The following is a 19,878-nucleotide window of genomic DNA, read 5'->3' on the forward strand; positions in this document are numbered from 1 at the left end:
ATGCACATATAATATACCCCAACCCTTCATCTTCTTTTTTCTTTTTTTTAAAAAAAACCAAAACAACAAAAAAGCCCAAAACGAAAAACGCATACACACAAAAAGCCAGGGTCTGAAATTTTAGTTCCACCACATGTGGTTTTCATTTGTGAAAAATGAACAAGCTGTTTGTGGTTAAACTGTCTAATCGCCTGTTATCAATCTAGCGCTGCATTCAAGATTTACAGGATACATCAGCTTCTGTGCCACATTAGCTGGGGGGTGGGGGGGGGGGAAGAGGAGGAGGAGAGAGTTTATCCTGAGGAATAATATTTCCAGTGCAGTCACACTCACTCTACATCTGGTTGTGCTGGTAGCGGCAGTTAAATTGAAATATTTCACAGCGTGTGTCAGAAACATGCAGAATGGTAATTATGACAGATCTGATTAAGCCGGAGTGCCACACGCTCCCTGGCCAGCTCGGGCTGTGCAGGTGTGACCTTGCGCGTGCCTGGGTGTGTAAATAAAATTAATTACAAGCGCGAGGGTGAAGGCTTCGGTGACATCACAAAGCGGAGGAACTCCCAAGGGGGAGACCTAATGGAATATTTTCCCTCAGTCTAATAATACAGTTCATATTGACTTGAGGTAATTAGTGGGATCATTAAAGCAGTTTTCCCGGCGTATTTGGCTGCCTGATCAGATTAGCGAAAATGTTCTTCAGAACAAGCCCTGTGTGGTCTGCCAGAGAGGAGGAAATAAAAAGCAACAAAGCATATTTTGGAATGATGAGCAACACTGGACTTGCACTCCAGCAGAAAAAGCCCCAATCCTCTCTGGAGCTCACACAACTCACTGTCCTGTCTATTTCAATTCTTTTATTTGACTTGGGCAACCCTGTGCACAGTTTCAACACTTTCTTTCTTTTCCTCTTTAAATCAGGCTGCTTTACCACTAGCAGCCTCCTTGTCTGCAAGGTCCCAACGAATCCCTTGAAAAGAAAAGACAATTTTAAAGCTTGTGGGAAAAGTGTTTTTCACTGACACTGCTCTCCTGTTAACTAAGCTGATAGGAGAAAGGAAAGAGAAGAAGCGAAGGAATGTCACTTAGAATTCACCTGCTAAACAAGACTCCTTGTAGCTTATGGAGCACACATCCCAGATTTAAATATTTATTCCCGCTTGGACCTGCAAACGGCTTCCACGCAGGACCAAATTGGGGCAAGGGGCAAGCCCTCTCCCAGCTGAACAGGACGCAGCGCCCTGTCGAGAAAAGGCCATTCCCCTGGAAGCACTCTACTGAGCATGCTCTACCTTGCCACTGGAATATGCCAAGCTCTGTCACAGATGGCGGGTTCTGACAGTTCCCATCCGTAGTGTCGATACTCGACAGTTGAGCACAGGATCAGTGACACTCTGTCTCATTAGAACCATGCTAATTATCACAGCTAGTTTCAGGGGAAACCATGTGTTGCAATGGTCAATTTGAAGGAGTCTGTGCATCAACAAACTGGTAATAAGGATCAGACACCTTATTATATGACAGCATGCTGCCTATGATCTGATTTACGGAATCAGAGGCACCGAGGCGGCTGGCAGGCTAAGAAAACTGTGTGTTTAAACCCAATTCCTGCAGCTCGCTGGTGGAAAACGGAATTGTTTGTTTGGGGTTTTTTTTTTTTTTTTAAAAAAAAAAAATAAGACACAAAAGCAACTGGAATTGTTAGATCAAGAAAACCAAAGGAGAATGCATTTTCTACTAACATACAATAGGAGACAAAGTTGTCTTTTTTTTTTACAAAGACAACTTTATCAATTTGACATGTGTATGTGAATTGTGCAAGTACTTAGATTTTTTATAATGTATATAATGGAGCTTTTATTTTTTTTAAGGCATATGATGATAAATTAAATACTGGCTGTATTTCTCCTAAGCACACACATATATATGTGCACACACACACACACATTTATTTACACACACGCACTCTCTCACACATTTACCTTCTCAACTGGGCAGCCTATATCTGAGCTACATAATTTGTCCGGGAAAAGCATCCACAACTATATACTTGTACGTTTAAGACACTGAAGTGACTCTTTTGGCAAAGCAGAAACAATCTGCATTAGATTCATATTACTAGCCTAAGTTTTTCCATTCCTTTCTTAACACCTTTTCATTGATGTGAAATTTTAACGGCGCAGTTTCTTGCAGAGCTATTTTTCTATTGTCATTTTGCATAAATGCATTTTCATCGCTCATTCATTTCACAGTGCCTTTATTTTCATTCCTCATATGAAGAAAAATAGAAGATAAAGCTAAAATAAAACATATCTGCACTATCAAATCATAAAAGACAACTGTTGAGATGTCTGAGAAAAAAAACCTCGGTCTTCTTCAGCTTGTTAGTTTGTTGAAGGAATTTCTCAGTAGTGCCGTTGTGTGCTGAGTTTAAGGGAATGATTTAGCTTGAAGAGATCCTTTGAGTTAAAACTCAGTTGGGTCGTGCTCTTTCCTACCTCCACTTTTGTAGACACTGGCCTGGTGGTGCAGTGATGAAGTGCTCAGCTGTAAATGGAAAGGTGTAAGACTGGAATCTACCAGCTGCTTGAAGAAGAAACAGGAAGCAAATTCCTTGCCTAGAGGTTCCCAGCCGTGGAAATGCTATGGGGCAGTTACATTGTATCCTAGACGTTCACCATCAGCAGGACTGAGTGGATGACTGAGTGGTGTGGATCCTGTCCTTGAAGAAATCATCCTTCAACTGTCAGAGCTGATAACAGAAGAGTTTAGAAAAAGAGGAACTTGACAGACTCTTCTTACTCCACTGGTTCCAACTTACACTAACTTTTTAGAACACAGAGTAGCCACAAATGAAAGCAGATTCTATAAATGCATGAGGTTACCCTTGCTTCAGAAGTTCCACACCGAAGCATAAGCCAACCGCTCCTGGAGTGCTCTTCCTCCTCACACAGGACAACCCCCTCCAGAGGGCAGACCCCATCTCACAAATGATTCCTCCTTAAACCTTGAGTCAGCTGCTTCTTGGGGCATTTTCCGAAGATGGGACAACTGGGCTTACCAAGTTATGACTGTACTTGTAACAGATAAATTCGTTGACTAGGTTGCTAGGGAAATTACAGATGTGACAACTGCCCTTAACAAGTTAGGACTCTACTTGTAACAGTTAAATTTATTGACTAGGTTGCTAGGGAAATTATAAGTGATATGAAAGTAGCAATAAGAAAAGAGTTTTTTCTGTTTAATGTGCTAGAGTAAATAACACCAAGGGGCTTTAACCAAAAAAAAGTATGATTGGCAAGTAAGTAGTCTTTTTAATAAACTTGAACATCCTTGATCAAATCCTAGACTTGCTAAAATGTTTTTAGAATGCGGAAATTTAGAAAGGGTTCCTATTCAGATGTACATATTTAACTAGCCCATTAAACAATGTAACAGTCAGTGAGGTATCCTAAATAGAGTATGTTAATAATATATATATGTGTTTTAAGCCATTTCTTTCAAGAGTTCTGTTTGGTAGTCGACTAGAAACATAAAGCTAGGTCAGCATTTTGGCAAATGGAATCCAATATGGATTGCCAATTATCTTGAAACATAAAAAAAATTTTTGAGCCAGCCAGGGCAACAGAATATCTTAGACAGGAGACCAACAAATGACACATTTCCTGACTCAAGAACATGCCAGGTGAGTAGTAAATGGAGCGTGGGTAGCTCACAGAAATGTGTGTGCCACTGTACTCGTCATCTTAATTCTCTGCCTACCTTTCTCTTGAGGGCAGCCCTTCTCCTCAGCCCTCTCCAGGCAGATGGGTCCAGGGAAACCTAACCTTCTATCCTCCTAAGGTCAACTCTATTCGTAAAATTCAAACAAAAACACCAGATGGAGAATGCACAAAGCGGCGGTTCTTCCGTCCACATCCCGGCTGCAGAAAACGCCAGTATTCCTAGTGGAGGACCAGTGGAGATACAACGCAAAGATTTCATCCCTGTGTCCTCAACTACACACTGCAAGCTGAGGACATGGCTCCAGGAATAACAGAACCTATGACTCTGAAATCTGCAGGCACTTCCTGTGGGTTTGAAATCGGAAGCGACCCAGGTGAAATCTTGCTGCAGCAAAGTCTGTTGTGTGAACATTCCAAGAGAATGATTCAGCTCGGAGCTGGGAACGGAAGCCTCTGTGAAGTGTAATTCAACGCTAACAAAATAAAAGTGCCACAGACACCTGGGGCTCAAGAATGCAGTGTCACTGGCTGCGCGGCACCATCGCGGAGTTCTGTCAGTACAGATTTCTATTCCCAGTCACGCTAACTCTATTCCTAGTCCTATTAATTTGGTGACATATAGCATATCTTATTTGCATATGAGATCTTTAGATGACTATCGCAAAATTTCCAACCTCAGAGCTCCAATTAATGTGTTCAAAGACCCAAAGGCACATTGCATCTTTTCTCTCTTTCTTTTTCCATCTTTCTTCTCCTAACTCCAAACCAATTCACCACTGGAGACAATTCCACCTCACAGAAATCTCCTTTTGGGTGTTTGAGGCTGTGCATATACATCTTTACAAGACACTGTCCACCTGGACCCCTTGGAACAAAACTAGTGGGTCTGAACCACCAACCTCCAGGTTAGCATTGCACCACGTAACATGCCACACCAGAGCTCCCATTTTTTTAATACCAAAGGTCTTGAGTCTCCAAGTAGATGGACGACAGTGAAACACTTTCAATTATTTGGTTTCTTCCACTGGCCAACTCTATTCACAGGCTGACATTCTATTATTTTGACGTGGAAAGTAAATCCCATAAAAAACGTACCCATTCACCAGAGGAGGTTATAGTGGTCAAAAGCTTCTGAATGTCTACAAAGATGGTTGGTCAAGATTGTTAAGAGATTATACTGAAAGTAAGTTCAGTCAAATAGAATTTTCATCGCTGAATTCCTTGACCTACAAGAGACAACCCTGTTCGATAAAGCACCACAGAGAAATCATTTTCCAAACACAAGTGGCGGTGGAGGGCTGCTGTGCAAATGCCCTTTCATCTTGCCCGCTCCACTGTATCTGCAGGCCACCTCTGCGAACATGCACATCAATGTAACAACTCCTTGTACAAGGCAAGGCTATGGTGCTGCTCGTGTCCCCTTGCTGGACATACACCTGAAGTCTCAGAGCTCTCAAGGGGTTTGCTGTGAAACAAAATTAGATTTCAACATCTGGCACCATTAAGAAAAAAATTCCATTTCCGTCTCCCATGTGCAAACACTATAGCCAATGAGCAGTAACTGAACCTTGATACCGTAATGGTTATTACCCAAATCGACTGTTTTTTTTTAAACAGTAAAATTAGCAAATTCTGTTCTCATAATTATTTGAATGTTATCAGACTAAATGTTTGATAAAATTCCAATATGATGCACTTGGAAAAACTGCTGCTTATTTGAATATCTAGAATATAAAGTGTATTCGCTTGTAGCTCTTCACATTATGTTTAAAGCATATCATCTTTTTAAAGTTTGCATTAGCCTGCTTTCCTACCCAAGCACAACAAGTAGCCTACCTTCAGTGTTCATGTGCATATTTTATTCAGACATTTCTATTACAGCTAAAAACAATCTCATTTCTATTACTCACAGAAGAGGGAGAATATAATACATGTGAAATGGTTGAAATCTACAAGAGTTGGTTTCTTTTACTGTCAGTACTTTGCTCATTAGTCATTCCATAGTACAACCATGTCTGATTCCATAAAGTCTGAGACTGTAGTAACTTTGAGATAATTATGCTACCTGCCATTCAGAGTATCTACTCAAAGCTTTAACCTTTAAAATAATGCAGATTTGAGCTGCATAAACAGCTAAGCAAATCTCTCCGGTCAGAGACAGAAAAGAAGACTCTCAAGAAAATTCACTGACATAGTGACTGGAACAAAGTGCTCAAGCACATTACAGATCATGATGTTGTTACAGGATAGGGCAAGATTCACATCTGTTGTTCATCAGGCTGCTATGAGTCCTAGTTAACTTGAAAGAACCAAACAACAGTAGCAACACAGGTAAAAAGACTCAACCTGGGCCCTCGGGCCTACGGCCCTTGGGCCTGGTTTTTGTGGATCTCCAAAATAAAACAGGCTTGGAAGCAGGAGTAGCATGCACTTCCAAAAAAGCTACCTCCAGAAACTCTATGAAAAGATGAAAGCTTTGCATTCAAGACTTTAGTTCATAGGGTTGCTAAGGTCCGTCTACAACTCTATGACACTTAACAACAACAGCTATAATGTAAGAAAGCTCTGGTGGCCTTGTGGCGAGAACCTATGCTGAAGGCCTATAGTTTGAATCCACCAGCTGCTCTGTGGGAGAAGGACAAGTAATCACCTCCTGTGCAATTCACTGCCTCTGGAAACCTGCTGGAGAGACAGCTTCGGTTTGGTTCTGACTCGATGGCACACAACATCTATAATGTATGCCCTTCTGCTCCTAAATCAGGCATTAGAAAAAAACCAGGTTTCCAAAACCCAGGTTTCTAAGGATTCTAGGCTGGAAGTAACCCAAGCTCCATGAATATGTCAAGGAGGACAGAAAAGCGTTCACCATTTCTATGACCAAGCCATCCAACAACCCCAATTCTTCTGGAACAGAGTATATATTCAGTACTGGACCCACTATTGGGAAACTCTGAGAAAATAATAAAATAGTGGGAGAGACACAGAGACTTTGTGGTTGACCACTTAGCTATATGAGGCTCACATGTAAAATAATGACAATAATAGTGGCTCACAGAGTTTTTCTAAGAATTACATGTGGAGAATATAGTCTGTAACATCACCGAAAAAAGGCAGTGTTCATTTCAAGGCAGCCCAGAGAGTAAGTGGATTTTCAGACACAAGTGGACCGAGCCAGAAGCAGCACTGATGCCCACCTCCCTTTGTTCTCCACCTTACAGACCTTTGCCTCCCATTGGCAATCCTCAGCACACACTTGAGTATACACAAGTTTTGTGGGACTTAACAACTATGCCAGTGAGCAAGATCTGTCTTAAGATTTTCTGTCCAGTTATTAGTTCACCCCTTTCCTACACAAAGCCTAAGAGCACAAGAATAAAACTTGAGCCATTCCTCCTTGGCCTGCTAAGTCCAATTCTCTCTCAGTGATATGAGCAGTATGGGCACTATCTCACTTCTAAAGAAATCATGATGAACCTCTGCATACACGCTAATAAGGACAGAAGCAGAGACACCTTAAATGGACAACTACAGACATGTCTAATTAGGAAATGAGGGTCAGTGAGCCAATGAAAACTCTCTTAGTTTAAGGTATGAAACACTCTACTGGATGAGTGAACAACTTTGGGGGAAGAATCCTCTGAAAGATGTCACCAGATCAGAGTCCAAGAAGTTGCTAATTGACATTGTTGAAACAGACTCATGGGGAGTTGTATGGGGCAGGCATGAGGAGTAAGATAGCTAAAACCTTTAAGACATTATTGATATAATAATCCTGAGCAACTGATGCTGTCAGGAGGCTCTCCCACTCAGCAGCTCCATCCCTGGAAAGGGTCTGGAATCTCTTTCCTAAAACAAATGAAGGACAAGGTGGCAAAGGGACTGCTGATCCGAGGGAGTTATCCTACAGTTAGAAAGGAAACCGAGAGGCCAGAGAGAGAGGCTGGAGGCATCTCAATGAAAGACGACAAGCAATGACAAGACAGCTGCCTAAAAGTTTCAGCATTAATTTCAGTTTGTTTTATTTTATGGCTAGTCCTTATAACAAACATGCCTTATTAGCTTCTCTGCTAATTTTGGGGATCTAGGGGAAAACCTGTGGCCCTTTTAAGAACACAGTCCGTTATCCTTGATGATTTAATTGTGCAGGCCACAGGAGAAGATTTAGGGTGAGTAAGAAAGGCAAGATAATATATATTTAAATATGAGCGCCTCATCATAATTAGACTCCACAGCCAAAACAGGCCTGGGCAGCGAGGCGGGTGAGGGGAAGTGAGAGCAGGACATTTCTCCTTAGTGTAGAGTCTTGGCATGTGAATGAAGACATCTGAAGAAGCACACAGGTTTGAAGCGGTTCTAACATTCTATCATAATTAGAAACATTTCAAGAGCCCTGTAATTTCCAATCAAAATTACAGTAATTTCCGATATACAAGCCATGATTCATGACAGAATTTTACATTCCATGAGAGAGTACAGTGGCCTGATGCATGGCACGCTGAGTACAGCACTAACATAAACAATTCGGTTTAATGTTTAAACAGCACTTGATGTTTAGAATCTCACAATAAAAGAAACATATTATTGTAGAAATTATCACTTTGACAGTGATTGAAGGGTAGGCAGGCATGTGGCCTATAAAGCTATAATTTTTACAGTCCACAGCTTGAGTTTAATCATTTTTATATAACATTTCCAAGATATCCCTTAAGTATTTCAGCCAGTCTATAACTTGAACAAGAACTACCTTCTCCTAAAGTGAAGCTCTCAGGAAGCATCACTACTGGTGCTGACAGAGTAAAAGGTTAGGACAAGGTGGAAAGGTCCACTGGAACACCGGACAGTAAATGCTCAAAGGACTGTAAATTTTCCAGAAGCTGCTAATGGTCTGGCTGTTTTATGCAGAAATGTTCATTAATGATAATATATATGTTTAAAATTTCAAGTAGTTGAAACCTTAACGTCTAATTGCTTCTAAATGACTTTCTGATAGTGTTATCAAATGTTTCTGTGAGCGTTTCATATTCGTTAGGCCTTTGAAATAGCATTTATGGCTTCAGAGAAGAGTGGCAGATTAGTAGACGGATGGATATACAGATGAAAGCTTGCGGACATACAGGATGCTACTTCCAACAAACATAAATTATCAATATTGGGCAATTATGCTGACAAAAGGTCATTTTATTTAGTCATGTTTACATTTTTATCTTGTTTGGAAGGGATTTCTAATTCTTCCAATTTGATACTTTTGATTTGTAATTCGTCAGATGCGTACAATTCTTTTCCAATTGTAATCCAATGTATGTGCCCTAATCCCTATCTACAGAAAAGTAAACCCCATTAATATAGAAAGGGTTGTGTGTATGAAGTTTATTTTAAAAGTTTATGCAATAGTAGTACAGGGTTAAGCTGGAACAGAAGAAACCATAAAACGTGTAGCATTAGGAGGTTATCAAGTTAAGAGTGAAACAATAGTAATTTAAGGGTCTTTTTTATTCTCCCGTTAGAAGCGGCCACAGGAATACTTGCTATGCATCACCGTATTATTCTGAGTAGCACTGATGTAAAACCCAGTATTTGGGGAATGGCCATTGGAGGCAACAGTCAGTTGTCCTTGATCTGAATCTCAGCATTCTGCTTCACTTTAGAGTTCGACAGGTAATCCTGCAGATTGTGACCTCCCAGTGCCGCAAATTCGTACGGAAAGTTGCCACCCCTCCAAATAGCCCTCATGCAGGCCCCGCACACAACCATCCGCGACGCCCATCACAAGCTCTTACCTGGCTTTTGGTCGCGGCAACCTTAGCAAACAGTGCTTGGGATACTTTCGCACGCTTCATTTCCTGCTGAATCTCGTCATAAATGGAAGCATTAATGTTCATAGTATTGTTCTCTGGTTTCCCATTCCTTTCTGTGGCAAGCGTCGCTGTTTTCACCTACAAAACATTGTGAACATGACTGTCGGTTTGCGTTGACCTAATTGTCCTGAAGCTTTTCAGGCTCGGTATCCAAACTGGACACTGTTGCTCCTTTGATGATGTCCAGGTGCTCATCAGCTCAGTCATTCAACATGAGTTATTACCCCGTGATCAGATTGCTTACATTAAGGAAGTCAAATTGTTACAGGTGATTGTGTCTGTAATGTGACAGTAACCACCAGCTGACAAGGAGGAATTACAATGCCATAAAGCCAAGTTTTCAGGGAACCCGAATAGTTTTCAAAGACTTGAAAACCTTAAACTAATTGTTTCTCAATTACCTTCCACTGCAATCCTAACAAAGGAAAATCACAATTAAAATCATAATGCGCAGTGCTCGATGTTTGAGGGCTGCCCAGGCCTAATCCAGACAACTGCATCACTAATAGCTATTATATACTATGGCCTTTTTAATTTTATTCTCTTTTTTTATGCCTTTTCCTCTTATGTTTCATTTTTAAAATCTTCCATAACAAAGCCATTTGCGGAGCTGCGTATTTAAATCTTCTATCCATCCATGAAACAGGTAGAGAGCCTTGCTTAATTATCATAAAGGCTGGTTGCATTTACATGTGCTTGTCCAAGCTGTTCTGTATAATTATTTCATCTTTTCCTGGCACCCCTGCATATAACTAATTCCTCTGGACTTGGGGAGCCAGACAATAAGAAAATGTTTCACAACATTTAAGAGAGCATTCCTGTAAATGACGCAAAATAGAATATTCAACAAATATATTCAAAAGGTAGAAAATCAGTATTGATATCCATGCCTTTAGTAATAATGACAAGAAGACCTCAATGGAGAAATGCCATCAAATTTTAGGGGACCATCAAATCTCATCCTCAAAATATACTGATGCTATTATTAATCTTTAAAACTCCACATTTAACTATCATCAGGCATTTATAAGGATTAGCCCGGAGATTTTCCATATGAACTGTGGAGCTTGGGAAACCTGAGATGGCAATGGGAAGTTACTAAGTGATACAGGAGAGGAATTCGCCAGTAAAGTGATCACGAAGGATCCCACCTCTTATGGTCTTTCACACACCTCGGGCTTCTGTGCTTTAGAAATGTAACTTCTCAAAGGCTTTCTCATGTATCAGCATAACAGGAAAGCAACTGTTGTTTCAGGGACAAACAAATGGATACTGGTATTAAACAGTGTATCCTCACTGGCCACAGCCATCATTATACATTTTCTGGGTTCCTTTCATATTGAGTGTAAAAAGAGAGGGAGCTTATTCTTGGTGATTCACTTCTCTGTGCTCCGAATGTCAAAGCCAACAATGCTGCCATCAAGTTGATTCTGACTCGGAGTGACCCTGCCTTCACTTGGTTTGTTTCTGAGATTGTAAATCTTTGTAAGAGGAGATTGAGCAGCCATCTTTCCCCAGCAGGCAAGGACTCGAACCACAGACAGAATCCAAATGTCATTTAGATGAGTAGTCAGCAGGCAACAGACCAGGGTGCCTTCGGACTCCTCTTAAATGTAGCCAGTTCAATCAGCAGTTCACCCTTGGCTTATCATGAGGCAGCAGCTACCTACTTCTAAGGTGACATTCTTTACCTTTCTCAACACTAACAGCCCAGTGATGTGAAATGCTAACACCGCAGGCCTGAAGTGAGGGCACAGAGGGAGGGGCCTGGACTCCCACGCTCCCTTTCCTGCTCTGCCAGAGGACCCTCAGGAGATGTATTAACAACCAGAGGCCACTAAGAACGCACACAGAGCTTTGAAACAATAATCTGCTAAACATCACTTCAGAAGCCAGAAGAGTTAACGCATTACCATAAATTGCCTGCAACTCTGCTTTGGTGAAATCCACCACTTTGCTCTGGGGTGGTCTTGCTCTGAGGCAGAGGGATAGATTTGATCACCCCATGGGGTCCCTTCTAATACCTATTTTTCTCACTGCTTAAATGAAAGAGAAAAGAAAAGCCATTGCAATTGCTTTGAAAATGGAGATGCGGGTAAGGGAGGCAGCATGTCCAGGGCACTAGAAGCCGGTTCCTTCCTAGTCATCTGCTCAGCAACAGTTAAGACAGCGGCTGTGGAAACTGGGCTCCCTCCGCTTCTAATTTCTGTTCTTCTGTAAAAACTACAGAATTTCTCTTCCAGGTGGGCTATCGCCATTTGTTTTGACTCTGTGATTCTGCTTAAAAATGTTATGCTTTTATATATTTATTTATAAAACAAATAAACTACTACTTTCATTTGGGAAAAAAAATCCCAAAAAACCACAGTAAAATCTTTCCCCACAGCTGACCCTCCAGCGGGTTTTCAGAGACAATTAGTTAATCACACGGGAGGAGACTGCTGCTGGTGGATCCTGGTGGATCCAAAATGCCTGCCTTTGGGACTGCAGCACAGTTTCTTACCATTGGGCCACCAGAGCTCCTGAAAATCAGATAAAAAGGCAAATCATCATTTCCCAAGAATCAACATAACAAAAAAAGGAAAACTGAGTAGTACATGAAACATTAAAACAATGTGAGTACAATTTTTACAAGACATTAAAAAATATCTGCACTACTCATTTTAAAATGATTCAGGGAAGTTTCTCTTTAATATATTGTTGTCCCAGATAGGCACCTTATCAGAAGTAAGCTATCAGAACTCTGAAATCACATTTTTTTTTCACTCCCTAAACATAAGCTATTGCTTTAAGGGAACTGACTTGGACCATTTTTAAAAACCACAGAAGTTGTGGGGTTTTTTTCCCCATTAGGTAAAAAATGGAAGAAAAATCCTTAAGGCCTCACTCTCCTGAGTGCTTCTTTCGAAGTGCTGGGGACCGAGTGGCCAGGAGCTGCACAGCCAAGCCAAGGGCACAGAGGTGAACCCACCAGCTTCTGCACTGGAGAAGGATGGGCAATTGCCTCCTGTGTGATCAAACCACTTCTGAAAACCCATTGGAGGGTCAGCTATGAGTCTTTCTGACTCAACAGTACCTTACAATGACTTAGTTTAAAAAAAAACTTTTTTCTTAATCCTGGTTTAGCTTTTAATATTATACTACACATTAAATTCTTAAAGCAGTTTGTTCCAGGCAAAGTAAACTACTCTTCAGCTCTTCCTGGCAAGCAGCAAGGGAGGTAAGGCAAATACAGTTGCTTTCCGAACAGCGCTCATCCAGGGAGGGTGGTCGACCTCACTGCAGCCGGGTCAGGATGCAGTGAGCACAAGTTGCACCTTGCCACAGAGGGAGAGGGTGAGAAACTGCTGTCCGCCTTTTATTCCACTAACAACGAGTAGTGTCAAATCCAAATTTTCCCCGAACACTTTGCTTCTTCCTGTGCTACAGAGTGCATCCAATCACACTTTTGGGGTTCTACGGAGGTCCTCATTGTGGACGCACTTACTATTCCTCAATGCTGGGAGAACGACCCTCACACACAACATAAAAGTTTTATACAGTTATCAAGATGCTGCACTGCAATCCCAAAGGTACACGATTCAAATCCACCAGATGCTCTGCTGGAGAAGGAGGGGGCAATCTCCTCCTGTACCAGTCAGATCTGATTTGATGGCACATGTAAAAATAATACAATTTTTAAAAAAGTTTCATACAGTTATAATAACAATTATGCTAACAAAGGCTGGCATTTCTTGGGTTTGGTTCTGAAGTGCTGGGCACTGTGCTCACACCCACTATTCTCTCTTACTACCCTACTTTAAAACTGAAAAATCTTTATACCAAAGAGGCTAAGTGATTTTACCTGTGGGACCCAGCTGAGATCTGAACTGACGCATGTCTGAAGCCAACATTAACCTCTGAAATCACTGTGCTGTGACCCCAAGAGGTCCTATTGTCACTAGAGACAATGACCATTTTCTGAAACCCAATGGACCTGCTTTAGGGCGGACCTTTGCTAAACCTAACTTAACAACGTCCAGTTTTTAATAGTTAGTGGATTTATCACTATTATTTCAAAATAAAGGAAATGCAAATGCTTTCTTAGCAATGTCTTCCAGGAAACGTGTTAGTTTGAGGCATTTTTATTGCCAATGGAAAACGATCCTAACTCTCAGGACTGTTTTATGTTGATACAATCTTGAATGCCTTGGCTCTCTTTCTCTCTCTTCTCATCCATTTCTCTATGATGTGGGGGCTTAGTCCCATTTAAAACAGCACTGATTATCTTCCACGTGGACATCTGAAAGTTCTCTAGCTTTTATGAGATTGCAATTAATGGGAAGTATTTTAGAAGTACCTTATGTGAGGTCTTAAAATTCTAGAAATTCTAAAGGCAGGTAATTTGAATCCACCAGACATTCAATGGGAAACGTCTCTTCCTTTGTGATTCACAGTCTCTGAAAATCCACTAGAGTCAGCTATGTATGCACTGGTTTCTGACTCAACGATGCAGAACAACATAATAAAACTTTGAGCCACGGCTAAGTTAGTTAGTTAAGTTCCTGTCTGTAAAGGAATCTGAAAAGACCACAAGTCTATGCCTCACTTCATTAGCGAAGAATTTATTGTAGAGAGATTTAAGAATACATCTGTCAGATTAAATTAATTACATATTTCTTACATGATCTTTGTACATTTTCTAAAGCACCACTGGAAATTATCACACCTTCCTTTAGAAGAAACCAAAGACTTACAAAGAGATGTTTAAAAAAAAAAGAGAAAAGAAACCTACACATCTAACACTATAACTTAATCATATTTTTAAAAAATAATATCAGGAAGTCTTGTTACTTCAGATTTTTAAAAAAGACATAAAAGAGCATACAAATAAAGCTAGTATAAACATATCCTGAATGCAGACATTAGAAATTTAAAATTGATCTACATTTTGTAAAATTTATCTAGTCTAGGAAGAAGTGTCAAAAACCAAAAAATATTAATAAAATATCACTTACAAAGTCATCTGAAAAATGTGCTAAAGATAGATTTTAAAAACCCCAAACAAATCAAAGCAACAAGCAGTCCTCAAAGACCAAGGAACTTGGGGGCTCTGATTTTTCCTATCTTTCCATGTAGCAATGAAGTGTGGACCGGCTGTTTTCTCCAGAATCCCAGAGGTCCTAGTTCTAGAAATCTCCTAACACAGATCATCTGTCAAACATTTCACCTTCTCTCTGAGGACGACGCTCTCACATGCGTTCTTCTAACAATAAAACCCGAGTGTTAGGTAATCATGCTGCCAACTCAAAGCCAGGTGGTTTGAATCCAGCAGCTGCTCTGAGGAGGAGGATGGGCAATCTCATCCCGTGGGATTTACTGCCCCTGAAAACCAGCACGAGGGCCAGCGAGGAGTCAGCTCCAACTCGCTGGTACTTAACAACAATCTTCTACGCTACACAGAAATGGCCCAGCCCCAAGTCTCATCTTACTCCATCGAAAATAAATTTGCCTGCATTCTGAAAGGTGACTTGACATAGAGGAAAAGAATGGATTTAAACAGGAGATGTGAAAACTTTGACTAAACCTCCGTTGTGATGTTCTCATCCCAAAATGATGGGAGGAGAAGTCAATGAATTAATGTATGTGAAGGTGCTCAGAAAACTGTGAATCATTACCCAAAACAAGGTATTCTTTTTTTCTTGCATTAAAGCACGTTAACGTGTGAAAAAAATGTGCTTCCAGCAAACAGGTCTGGCTCAGAGGCTACTGTCCCAGATGTCAGTAAAGCACCCAGCCTAGATGTTCCCACAGGAGAGCCCTCACCCAGTGGGCACTGTCCAAGCTTTGGTGACTTCTAAGAACAAGTGAGTCTCCCAGACCTGGGGCTGGACTAAGACCAAGGATGCCCCATCTGAAGATGGACTGAATCCAAATGCCTCACATGTTTGGGTCTTGGTCTGGAATGTCCCAGAGGCATAAGGCACTCTGAGTGTGCAACCTGGATGCCACACTGAAGATGGAGGAGAGACCACAGTCTCTTGAAGTTAAAGGTAAACTGGGTCTTCCTGGAGCCAGGGAAGGCTTCGTACCACACGCAGCTCTTTAGAAAGATATCCGGATCCAGGTCCCACATAATAAACTTGAGATTAATCTCCAATTCTTGTCATTTTGAAGGAAATGAAATGTGCTGTATCATTGTGCTTCTCTTCTGTTACCGGCAAAATGAAAAGGGACTAAACTTTACAGTTGGTCTGTTTCTACGGCTCTGGCTTCTTCCAGTCTTGTTCCGCTGTGCTTGTCACATGTCATAAACATGTTAAAGGCTCACACACGGTGGACTGGCTCCAGTTTTGAAGTCTTTAATATCATCTCTTGCAAAAGAGTACAAACCTAACTGTTCAAGAAATGCGCTCCCAAATCTACATACTCACTTTGTACTGATAATACTTTCAATACATTATGAATTACTTAATTAATCTGATTGCTGTTAAATGGTAAAAGGTAAAAAAGGCAAAAGCTCTAGTAATATTAAGCAATATACTTTACACATTTATGTTAGAGAAGTAGAATGGCGTTGCTGTTGTTGATCGCCATCAAGTTGAGCACGACTCTTAACAACCCTATGAACAAAAGGCCTGAAGCCTTTCTCTAACTATTGTCATTTATCAAAGTTCACAGAGTTTCCAGAGACACACATATATCTGATGATGATTCTGGAATTTGTTTAGATAGCCTGTAAAATTATATTAAGAGAAGCACTTTTTCTTTGAAAATCTTGCAGAATATCTACAATTCTTACGTTACTCCTTGTCTCATTTCCCTAGTTTAGGTTTTGATCTCAAGCCCTCTTGAAAAGAGTTAAGAATGGCTCAATTAGTTCATCAATAATTGAAGCCAAAACAAATTACATATAACAACAGACATGCTATTTAAACACACACATACATATATATGATGCTAAATAGCATCTCCCAGTCTACAAAAAGATACGGCTCTCAACAACAAGAACTTAACTTTTGCTAAGCAAAATCTTGATGAATAAGGGTAGTAGTCGTATTATATTTGAAGGACAAAGGGAAGTATTAAAATCCTAGAGAAATTAGAAAGCAAAAGCTGGACTAAAGACCTACCATGAGGAGCATTTAAACAGATTAAAGATGAGAAAGCAAGTCATTCGGGCTGACGTCTGCCTAGGTCTGGAATGTGCCGTTCTTCTGTTAGTTCTGCAGGTTAGGCGATGAGGTGATTAACTGGCTGCCCACAGGCCCTTCAGTGGTGGCCACAGAAGCAAAGTCAACTACTGATCGAGTATGTGTTAACACTAAGACACCCATGCTTCCATCAAAGTGCTTACAAGTGTCTACGTGTTTGTGCTTCTGTTTTAAATTACTCTTATAAAAGTCACACACAACACACAAAATTTTTAGTTATCTAGTGCTGCAATATAACAGAAATATGGCAACTGGGTGATGTCAACAAATCAAAATTTATTCTCTCAAAGTCTGCTGTTGTGAACTGTGGCATCAGAACTAAACCACAGCTGACCCTCCAGCTGGTTTTCAGAGACAGTAAATCACATGGGAGATTGTCCTTCTCCCATGCAGCAGCTGGTGGATTTGAACTGTCTTGTCTTTGGGGTGGCAGCCCAGCTCCATACCGCCAGGCTACCAGCTCTCAAGAGCTGAGGAAGCTAAAAGTCCCAATTCAGTCCACCAACTCTAAGGGGAGTCTAGTTCTGAGCCCCGGGGCAGGTCTCGGGCTCCTTCCACCATCTGTGGCCCAGCCTCATTGGAGATGTCCGTGTGTATTAGAATCAACCTTCTGCTGGGTCTAAAGATCTCAAAGCTGAGACTTGGGTCCCAAGGATGCCTCCATTCCTGGCTCTTCTATCTGTGAGGCACTGATGTCCTTCGGTTTCTGTTCCCTTCACCCTCCTTTCATTTCCCATATGATACATTTCTCCAGGGAATCTTCCCTTAAATCTGATCAGGCCTATGCCCCGAACAAGCTTCCTACCCTGTCTGTCTTATAACCATGCTTGCTCACATCACGATGATCATTTATGGAATCATCATTTAACTGCCAAGTGACATCATGGCCTAAATGCCAAACCATGGAGAAGTCTTGGCTCAGTCAAAATGACATATGCTTTTTTGGGGGGCAGGGCGGGTGGAACATTGTCCATATCATGACACATACAGGGTGTATGTGCATGGACATAGAAGAATCTTGGGGGCTCAGGAGCTAACCAAAAAATCAGTGATCTGAGCCCACCAGTTGCTCTATGAGAGAACGACCTGTCAGTCGACTTCCATTAAGAGAACAGCCTTGGAAACAACGTGGGCCCATTGTGTCCTACAGGTCTGCGATGAGTGACAATCAACAACTCTACCGCCAAGTTCCGATTTGATGCGGGCACGCACAAAGAGTTCTTCACTCTCTATCCTGAGAGTTTACAAACCGAAATCTCATCGTGAGACTATGTTGGTGTTTGTTGTTAAGTGCCGTCAAGTCATAGGCGACTCAAAGTGACCTTAGGAATCGAAGACCTGAACACCTGTATAACTTTCATCCTCTCTCCATGTTCATAGGGTTTCTGGAGGCAAGCTATTTCGGAAGTGGATGCCACTCCTGCTTCCAAGCTTGTTTTAATCGGGGAGCTCCACCAAACACTGTCCACCATGGGTGACCATTATCACATTTGACACGTCAGTGTCACAGTGTTCAGCTTCACAGCGATCACAAGTTACCTCTCTGTATAGCAAATGGACAGACCAGGGCTATATGACCTAGAGCACAGGTAAATAAGTATGTACCTTTTTACAGAAGGGATTGTTTTCTTCTTGAGAAACCGAACATTGGTATTCCCAGTTATAACAATGGTGCCCTTATAGTTTGCTTCCACAGACATCAAGACCAGTTTGAGTTTTATGCCATGAGAGGCATAATAGGAATGTATGTGACACTTGTTAAAAACAAAATAAAACAAAACTAATGGCTTCAAACCACTGCAGGAAGCCGGTGAGTAAGAGGCACAACAGCAGCTCAACGAAACATCTCCTCCTTACTTCCAGAGCATCAGGGCACCGTCTTTAACGCTGAATAAGCTTTTTCTCTATTTCCACTCTTGGGAATGGATAGTGTGTTTTTAACTATTGATAAAGCAAAATTAACATCATAACAATTTCATCATGGCACTATGCAACGTGAATTCTTTACTCTGCATTTGTATTCTAGAAAAAATGGAAAACCAAATGCCCTGGCTGATTCTGACGTCTAGGGACCCTCCACAAAGAATTCAACAACCTGAGAAAGAGGGGATAAACAATGTATTCTGCATTGAAACAGATGAGGGAGAGAACTGTTTAAAAGGGATTTATGATTAGGTATTACTGTCATGACAGGAGTCCAGAATGAAGGCTGCACAGTGGAGTGGACTTGGGGGAGGGATTGTGTAACAATGAAAGAATTACTTCTAATTTACTTCTCAAAGAGAAGAATGAACTGGGGGGGAGGGATGGGCAGGGAGAAAAGTGTAACTATGAATGAATGGAAATCCAAAATCTCTGTAAATTTTCATTAAAATTAATAATAATAAAAGGAAAAAAGAAAATTCTACAGCCAAATTTTTGCTAACTTGACTTTTCAAAGCAGCACCGACAGCAAATTCAACATGTAAGAATCCTATTTGCTTGTGGATTGAGTCTAACCTACTACCATCAAACTTCAACTGAACAGTGGCTACAAGTCTTATCTTGCATTCTCATCACAGTTGAGGCTGGAATTTAAACTTTGACTAAAAAAAAATAATAATGCAGATGAATAAACAGAAAGGCACCTCAAAGGTGATTTCTCTTCTTTCCCAAAAGTGCAAAAATCTGGAGAAGTAGAGTGTGTGCCCATTTCTGGGACTATGGATGGAATTCCTTATCAGTCCTATTTAAAACTGCCTTCAAGGATTGTATTAAACTTAATTATGAAAGATTACAAACGAGATGATGTGTAATTGGTACCAGCTGCAGTTTGTATTGGAAAGCATAAATACAAATGGAATTACTTATTTTTTTTATTTATTTACTATTCAAATGACAGTTCTAAACTGGCTGAGACGAAATTGACTTTTTTCTTCTTCCTTCCGAGTTTCAAAGATTCCTTCACTTACTAACATTAGGAAGAGTCGAATATCTCATTTAAAGACCATGTCCTCCACCCAAAGAATCCATAGAATAAAGATGCACCAAGCAATTTTCTTTCATCTAATTAGTAGCTTATTGTTTTTGTATCAGAAATAGTGACATGGGATCAAAATCTCAAGA

General features: G+C 40.8%; 1 protein-coding gene across 1 annotated transcript in view; it reads right to left on the bottom strand.

Annotated features, from left to right (window-relative positions):
- Window positions 1–19,878, bottom strand: part of SATB1 (SATB homeobox 1) — an 82,360-nt gene that overhangs the window by 20,552 nt on the left and 41,930 nt on the right. The window contains exon 8 of the mRNA XM_006883405.1: window positions 9,503–9,658. Coding sequence (XP_006883467.1) covers window positions 9,503–9,658 — 156 coding nt within the window. The remainder of the gene's footprint in view (window positions 1–9,502; window positions 9,659–19,878) is intronic.

Source organism: Elephantulus edwardii, unplaced genomic scaffold (assembly GCF_000299155.1).
Source record: "Elephantulus edwardii isolate Elephantulus edwardi_28Jun2011 unplaced genomic scaffold, EleEdw1.0 scaffold00027, whole genome shotgun sequence".
Classification (NCBI taxonomy): Eukaryota; Metazoa; Chordata; class Mammalia; order Macroscelidea; family Macroscelididae; genus Elephantulus; species Elephantulus edwardii.